Consider the following 9080-nt stretch of genomic DNA (forward strand, 5'->3'; position numbering starts at 1 on the left):
CCCCAAACCGATGTGCGTTTTATTAAGTATATATTTCCATGTCATTATCAACTAATATAGCTAATCGTAATCTATATTTTATTATGTACGTTCGTGTGATTGTGCATAGTTATTTGAGGTGCGATTTAGACCAGACGACTAGTATCGTGGACGGATACCCGGTTCTACAACGAAATACTTGTGGCGTGTCAAATCAACAGTCGTCTACAATACTACATTGTTATCTGTGGGAGTGAAGTTTCAATTTGCGATAGATGCTATCTGCATATATGCGGCTGTACATGCATGTGATATCTATGATTATAAAAAAATATACTTGAATATTATATCTGAGTTATACTTGAATGGTATACCTGAGTTATACTTGAATAACATATCTGAGTTATACTTGAGTAACATACCTGAGTTATACTTCAACAACATATCTAAGTTATACTTGAATAACATGTCTGAGTTATACTTGAATAGCATACCCAATTTATACTTGAATAGCATATATGAGCTATACTAGAATAACAAATCTGAGTTATACTTGAATAGCATATCTGAGTTATACTTGAAAAACATACCTGAGTTATACTTGAGTAACATGCCTGAGTTTTACTTGAATAACATATCTGAGTTATACTTGAATAGCATATCTGAGTTATACTTGAATAGTGTATCTGAGTCATACTTGAATAACATATCTGAGTCATACTTGAAAAACATGTCTGAGTTATACTTGAATAACGTACCCGAGTTATACTTGAATAGCATAGATGAGTTATACTAGAATAGCATATCTGAGTTATACTTGAATAACATATCAGTTATACTTGAATAACATATCTGAGTTATACTTGAATAACATGTCTGAGTTATACTTGAATAACGTACCCGAGTTATACTTGAATAGCATATATGAGTTATACTAGAATAGCATATCTTAGTTATACTTGAATAACATATCAGTTATACTTGAATAGCATATCTGAGTTATACTTGAATAGCATACATGAGTTTTACTTGAATAGCATACCTGAGTTATACTTGAATAGAATACCTGAGTTATACTTGAATAACATATCTCAGTTAAACTTGGATTGCATGCTTGAGTTATGCTTGAATAACATACATGAGTTATACTTGAAGAACATATCTAAGTTATACTTGAACAGCATACCTAAGTTATATTTGAATAACATATCTGAGTTATACTTGAATAACATAACTGGGTTATACTTTAATAACATACATGGGTTTTACTTGAATAAAATACCTGAGTTATACTTGAATAGCCTACCTGAGTTACACTTGAATAGTATATCCGAGTTATACTTATATAGCATACCTGATTTATACTTGAATAGCATGCCTGAGTTATACTTGAATAACAGACCTTAGTTATACTTGAATAACATATCTGAGTTATACTTGAATAACATAACTAAGTTATACTTGAATAGCATACATTACATGAGTTCTACTTGAGTAGAATACCTGAGTTATACTTGAATAGCATACCTGAGTTACACTTGAATAATATATCAGAGTTATACTTATACAGCATACCTGATTTATACTTGAATAGCATGCCTGAGTTATACTTGAATAACAGACCTTAGTTATTCTTGAATAATATATCTAAGATATACTTGAATAGAATATCTGAGTTATACTCGAATAACATATCTGAGTTATAATTGAATTGCATGCTTGAGTTATACTTGAATAACATACATGAGTTATACTTGAATTGCATGCTTGAGTTATACTTGAACAGCATACCTGAGATATACTTGAATAAAATATCTGAATTATAATTCAATAACATATCTGAGTTATTCTCGAATAGCATACCTGAGTTACACTTGTATAATATACCTGAGTTATACTTGATTAATATATCTGAGTTTCACTTGAATATCATATCAGAGTTATACTTGAATAGCATTTCTGAGTTAAAATTGAATAGTGGATCTGATTCATACTTGAATAACATATCTGAGTTATACTTGAATAACATACCTGTTACACTTGAATAACATATCTGAGTTATACTTGAATAGTATATCTGGGCTATTCTTGAATATCATATCTGAGTTATACTTAAATAACATATCTGAGTTATACTTGAATAGCATATCTGAGTTATACTCGAATAACACATCTGAGATATACTTGAATAGCATACCTGAGTTATACTTGAATAACATATATGAGTTATACTTGAATTCATATGCAAGTTATACTTGCACAGCATACCTGAGTTATACTTGAATAACATATTTGAGTCATAGCATACCTGAGTTACACTTGAAAAACACACTTGAGTTGTACTTGAATAACATATCTGAGTTTTACTTGAATAACATGACTGAGTTATACTTGAATAACATAAATGAGTTATATTTGACTAGCATACCTGAGTTATACTTGAATATCATATAAAAGTTATACTTGCACAGCATACCTGAGTTATACTTGAATAACATATCTGAGTCATAGCATACCTGAGTTACACTTGAATAACATACCTGAGTTATACTTGAATAACATATCTGGGTTATACTTGAATAGCATACCTGAGTTATACTTGAATAACATACCTGAGTTATACTTGAGTTACATACCTGAGTTTTACTTGAATAACATATCTGAGTTATATTTGAATAGTATATCTGGGTTATTCTTGAATATCATATCTGAGTTATACTTGAAAAGCACACCTGAGTTATACTTGTATATCGTATCTGAGTTATACTTGAATAGCATGTCTAAGTTTTACGTAAATAGTATATCTGGTTTGGAATGTATATACACTTGTGAATACCTGAAAAGAAGCTGTCATTTGATAGCAGTACAGTCGGTGAAAAAGTTATACATACTATAAACAACTAACGCTACATGTAAGGTATGTTTATGTTGTCCATTGATGGACCCGGTTGCACTTTGTATATATAGTTGGAGTGCGTTTTCACTGTTTCATTTCTTTTCTGCGGCCATACGTAATTGCTAGTGCCGTAGGCAAGCTCATATGCACTACGAAACTCGACAACGTTAGTGGTTTTTTGAATTAGCACTTACGTGTTCTAGTTCTTGATTGTTATACGCATACTCAATTTATAAGTGACTAAGTGTGGATGTGTAGTTCCACTCGGCCATGCTAACCAAGACTCAACTTGTTGAGAACATGGGATATAAAGTCGTAGAATACAGCAAGTGGTACTTTGCGCACAAAGTTACTGAAGTAAACGTATCATCCAGCCCTAAATATATCATTCACTGTAACGCTATACAACTCGCTCTCTCTGCTCTAGGGCCTCCCTGCAAGACGGGAGTGGCACTTACAGATCTGATGACCGGTCTACAGGCGTATGGGGCAGTATCTTCCGCACTCTTTGCGCTGAGGTCCAAACAATACAAAGCCGTGAGGAGCGGTGATCAGCACCAAGAGATTAGGGGCCAGCATATCGAATGTTCTCTGCTGGAGACACAGGTAGGAACGGACGACTAATTCTGCCCTATATCTTACTGGTGCGAAATACTGGTGCGAAAGCTTATTTGGTTTTCAAGCGTATTGATGAGTACAAGGTGGCAGAAAGTAGAGATTGTTGAGGCTAATGATGGTTACCCTTAGCCCGTACTTTAGCCTCTAATGAAATGTTACCATATAACCGCACTCTGACATGCTCTGACTCACGAATGTAGGTATCTGCGCTCACCCATCTGGCCAGCAACTACCTACTCACGGGACAGGAAGCCCGCCGTCGTGGCACTTCTCACGCTAGCATTGTACCGTACCAGGTATATCCTATACATACAAGTACTTGTATATCATAATATATTACCTGATGGAATGAACCTGATACTGTTGTATAGGTGCTCTTTATGGGTAGGCACTGTCGCATGACGTTTACTTCAGTCAGAATAGAGGGAAGCACAGGTATAAGGCCCTTACGTCCAATGTCATAGGGGGTGTAAGCATTCTATCACGCCACTTACATACCAAAACGTTCTGCCCAACTGTCCTAATTCTTGAAAGATAAAAACAGAATGCATTTGACGGAACGATCATTTGCTATGTGAGATGGTACAATACTTTATGCATTATTATTAGTAATACAAAGCATCCAATTTTTGTCCCAACGTCCTCAAGAGATTGTGTATGTAGTAATTGTATAACGTCTTTCGAGCTGCGAATGCGAAGCATTGACTGATGAGCAACAGTCAATACGCCCACATGTTTGTACATTGATACCGAAATATGGTCAAATGGAAGTGTGTTAAGTGACAAATCACTATCAAGTCTACCTCGTGGCTACATACGGCACTACACTCTTTATTCTCTATGCCCTTCTGCAAAGCCCTTTCATCTGGGTGCTCACTGCTCGTCAACAGATCTACAATGAATTGCATTGGTTGGTGGTGGCCAACTTAGATTCCGTTTTCTAAGGCTGCATGACGAATTCATGTAATGTCTCGGCCCCTATGTCTGCGAAACTAGACTAGTCAGGAGGTTTTCATCTCGGAAAATCTGAATCACAACTTCGCTATTTCACTGCGCTTTGCTGTACGGCAGTGGCAATCACTCCCTTTTCACGACTCTATGCCAATATACGGTATGAGCGTATACAGGCGCGCATGACTGTATTGTATGGCCTAAAAATCTCTACATCATTATACGGCACAGGCGTGTGTATCAACTCACACATTGCGTGGTTGATCACAACTTAGCTCGTAATACGCAGAGTGCACCCGATTTCACGTTTGTCGCCTCGCCAATCTCGTTTCCAGCAGAAACTGTGTTGATAAGAAATTATTCGTACCACATATGCCTGCGTCACTAGAACATATGGCATAATATCCATGGAGCGCATTCTTAAGCAAGCTCAAATACATCAGCTTGTATTCTCATCACACAGGCGTTTGCCACCTCAGACGGATATATGATGATAGCTGCAATGAATAACAAGCAATTCAAAGACCTATGTTGTGTGCTCGATGTATCGCACCTTCTTGATGATCACCGGTTTAATGAGAATGAAAGGAGGGTGGCAAACCGGGATGACCTGCTGCGTATGTATACGTGAATATGTTTTTATGTATCAAGAATGTGTAATGTGTAGGTTCTGATAAGTTTATATGCAAAATTGAACAAGCTTCTTGCGCTCAAGCTACCTGGGCCATCCACATTGTAGTTGAGCGCACCAGGTCTAAGCTAAGAATGTTGAAGGTCCTAAGCAATCAAGGTTTGCCTTGAGATTGTCCACATTTTAGTCATGCCGAACTTCTGGTGACTATGAATATTATAGCTCTGATTCATTGTTATTATGATACAACCTATTCCTCTGCATCGTGCGTAGACTAAATCAGGCCTTGGTGCCCTTCTGCTTCCGGGTAGAACAGTTGCAGCTGTGTGTCAGAGCATGAGTGCCGCTTGCTCTGAAACCTAAGCTTGAGTTCCAAGTGATGTTTGCTGTCCGGTAGTTGTATGTCCCATTGACTTGTGGATCTGAACGATATTGCGTGCTTGCTTGTCGTGTACTGTTTCTCGGTGTCTGTATTCAAATTTGTATCAAAGAGCATATCCTTGAGCAGCGCTATCCGTCGTGTCTCGTTCTCGTAAGTTTGTATCGCATTGCATCGTCTGTTGAAACACGTCTGTAGGAATTCCCAATATTTACCATAATATTAAAAGCGGTACAATAACATAGCAACTTAACATCCGTCGCATGATCCTGGTCGTGTATGGTGTACACCATCCCAGCTAGTTTAAAAGCACAACTTGAGCGGAATAAATCACATAGAGGGAGACATTACTTTAACTACAGTTTTAGGATGCGCACACTATTGAGTTGGAATACACAACTATATACACACACGTGCATAGCGGCATGTCTCCGTAGAGTTACCACCAAACTTCGTATGTGTTAAATTTTTCACCACAGCTCAGCTAGAGGCGCGACTACAGACGCAGAGTACTTCGGAGTGGATGAAAGTATTGCAGGGCACAAGTGTAGGGTGTGCCCCAATCAACAGCGTGGGACAAGCGCTAAACGATGAGCAGGTACGTTTAGTAGTGACCTATAGAGCATTGCCGTCGTATTTTAATGTATCGTTTGATCAGGTGTAGCGAATGTTCCCGTGACGAGCTTGAGTACTAAACGATGCTGCATATAATATACGACAGTGTCTGTAAACGCACCCTGGTGTGTCAATATGGACAGATTTTTCCCGGGCCGGAAAGTATTTATTCTGAAAAAATCGAGTACCTTGTTCTGGTCAAGGTCACCAATAATACAAAGTGGCCCTGACACCGTTTCACTCAGTACTCATGCTATCCAATAGCATGATCTTGTATCATGGCACGTCCTGACAGTGATAGCATCCATGTGCACTACGACGGTCATCATGACATTGATTTCTTATCCCATGATGGTTTGTTGTTCCTGCATAGATCATAGAGACCGGTCAGATTGCCGCAATGGACAGAAACGACCTCACTAATACACATTACTCACCACAACGGAGTCTTCCCTTACTTTGAAACCCAATCTCAGGCACCTCACTTTACTTCACTTATTCACTCCGTATCATGTCAGGTGTTACACCTGAACCTAATCCAAATGCTAGAGCATCCCGTTGCTGGCCCTATTAAGACGGTTGGACTACCTGTCTCGTTCAGTCAAACACCCGGATCAGTTCGTACCGCACCCCCGCTATTGGGCGAACACACTTCGGAACTTCTCAGCGAATTTCTGCAGAAGACTTCCATAGAGATCATTGATTTGAGGGACAGGGGTGTAGTCGCGTGATTTATAGGCAGCGCGTGTCATTCATTTCGAATGTAGGTTAACTGCGTTGAGTGTATCCTATAAATCCCTCTGGATAATCGCGAACTCCGCTGACTTAGGGGAGATGGCTATGTTCTCGTCTTGACGCGGGGTTTCGATATTACCAACTCGACTTTCATGTGTTTTAGCTTTGTTCACTACGTTCATTTTGACTGTCAATATGACAGAAATCGAGTATCCCATAGTGGATATTCCAAGTGACCAAACAACAGAAGGTGGTGCAGCGACTTGAATCTACTCAATAGCTGACATTTCTGCACTGAAAATTAACAAACCAAAGATTGCTGAACATTGAGAAGCATCCAGCTAGAAGCATAAAAAAAATCGGGTGGTATATAGGATTTCGATATCTTGTCCGGTTTCTTATCAATCATAAGACGAGAATCTGTGTTTTATTGTTTCAGCTACCTGACCTGGGTCGTAAACTGTGCACTTCAATAAGCGAGTGGTGAACCACGGTCATAACTAAAATGATAAATCTGATGGCAAATTAATCGTCAACACTACATTGGTAATTTGAATTCCAAAGATCGGGCGATAAGAGTCGATTTTGAATTGTATTCAGTACGTCGTAGTAGGTTATACACTTCATGTACTCTTATTGTTTTTTTGTTTTTTTTAAACAACAAGAAGACATATAGAAGTTTCACTGCCGTGCTGAGACTTGTGAGAATGATGGGCATTACATAGCCATTTTCTAAAGTGGCGGAAAGAGGAACCAAACTTGCAGGCTGTAGCCAGTGCTGGGTACAATCGGAGGCTGTGATTGTGTGAGCGTGGATACTGGATTGTGGACTTCTGGACAGGTGGAATCATTAAATCTCATACATAATGACCATCAGATGACCATCAGTGATGCATATGCATTGTTAAATAGAGTTGATGCAACTCTCGTCAGCTCTGAGCAGACCAAAAGCGTCTGAAGTAGGCATTGAAAAAAAGTGACTTGCATAGCTTTATTTTTATCATCTAATCACGTGCATCTATGGAATCTCTACGGGATTTCATTGGATAATAATGCACTATTTTAAAAAGGTGGATATTTACTCCATTTTTGGGTTATATGTAACCCTACGCTTTTTTCTACTTCTATTACGTTATTCAAAAATGCGTCCAACGTTTCTATTTCAAAACTGAATAGTAAGTTTAAAATTATCGACAGGCCCAGAGAGATGATAGTGTTACACAGTACTACTCACCTTGGTATCAGTTAATCACATACTTCAAATATAAAACATGGGCATATTCAAGGCTGCGTCGCCTCTGGTGAAGGCTTTAACAGGTGGGTTTGTTCTCTCTTTGCCGTCCGATTACACTAATTGATGGTTTTAGATTAGGTTCTAGCGTTGTCGGATCGACAATCTGCCTAAGTCTATGTTATCATTATTTTTAGTATTTTCATTCATGGCTATGCACGCACATATGGAGCCACAGTTGGGTACGTATCTGTCCATATGAAAATACTTTGGCTTATTTCAGAAAGAAGTGGAAACTCTCAAATTCATATGCGCGTACACCTGCATGCCACTCTACTAGTTTCATCTACTTTTTGTTGTGTTATATATATATCTATATATATATACATATACAAACCTACATACATACATACATACATACATACACATACATACACACACACATACATACATACATACATCCGTACGTACATACATCCGTACGTACATACATCCGTACGTACATACATACATACATACATACATACATATATATATATATATATATATACGTACATATATACATGTATACATATTTACATATATACATACATATATACATACATACTTACATACATACATACATTTATACATACATACATTTATACATACATACATACATACATATAAACATATATACATACATATATATATATATATATATCTATTTATATAATAAATATATATGTATAAATATATATATATATATCTATTTATATATATATATACATATATCTCTCTATTTTATTATATATATATATATATATATATTATATATATATATGTATGTATGTATATATATATATATATGTATGTATATAAACATATATATATATTTGTAATTACATTTATATATATATATATATTTATATATATATACATACGCACACACACACAAAATTACATGCATACATACATACATAAATATATATATATATGTATATATATATATATATATATATATATGTGTGTGTATGTTATTTGTGTGTGTATGTACGGTAAGTAT

The 9080-nt window shown here is 36.7% G+C and overlaps 2 protein-coding genes across 2 annotated transcripts in view; both read left to right on the forward strand.

Moving 5' to 3' along the window:
- Positions 1-3340: 3340 nt before the first annotated feature.
- On the forward strand, positions 3341-6819 carry SARC_03681 (hypothetical protein; the record flags this gene model as incomplete). Its single annotated transcript, XM_014302515.1, has 5 exons — positions 3341-3481; positions 3694-3789; positions 4908-5061; positions 5934-6052; positions 6588-6819. The coding sequence occupies 5 exons, from the start codon at positions 3341-3343 to the stop codon at positions 6798-6800; spliced, it is 723 nt and encodes a 240-aa protein (XP_014157990.1). The 3' UTR covers positions 6801-6819.
- A 1201-nt stretch (positions 6820-8020) lies between these two features.
- SARC_03682 (hypothetical protein) overlaps positions 8021-9080 on the forward strand; it is an 8340-nt gene continuing 7280 nt past the window's right edge. Inside the window, exon 1 of the mRNA XM_014302516.1 lies at positions 8021-8121. Within this exon, the coding sequence (XP_014157991.1) occupies positions 8076-8121 (46 nt within the window). The 5' untranslated portion in view covers positions 8021-8075. The remainder of the gene's footprint in view (positions 8122-9080) is intronic.

Source organism: Sphaeroforma arctica, assembly GCF_001186125.1.
Source record: "Sphaeroforma arctica JP610 unplaced genomic scaffold supercont1.193, whole genome shotgun sequence".
Classification (NCBI taxonomy): domain Eukaryota; class Ichthyosporea; order Ichthyophonida; genus Sphaeroforma; species Sphaeroforma arctica.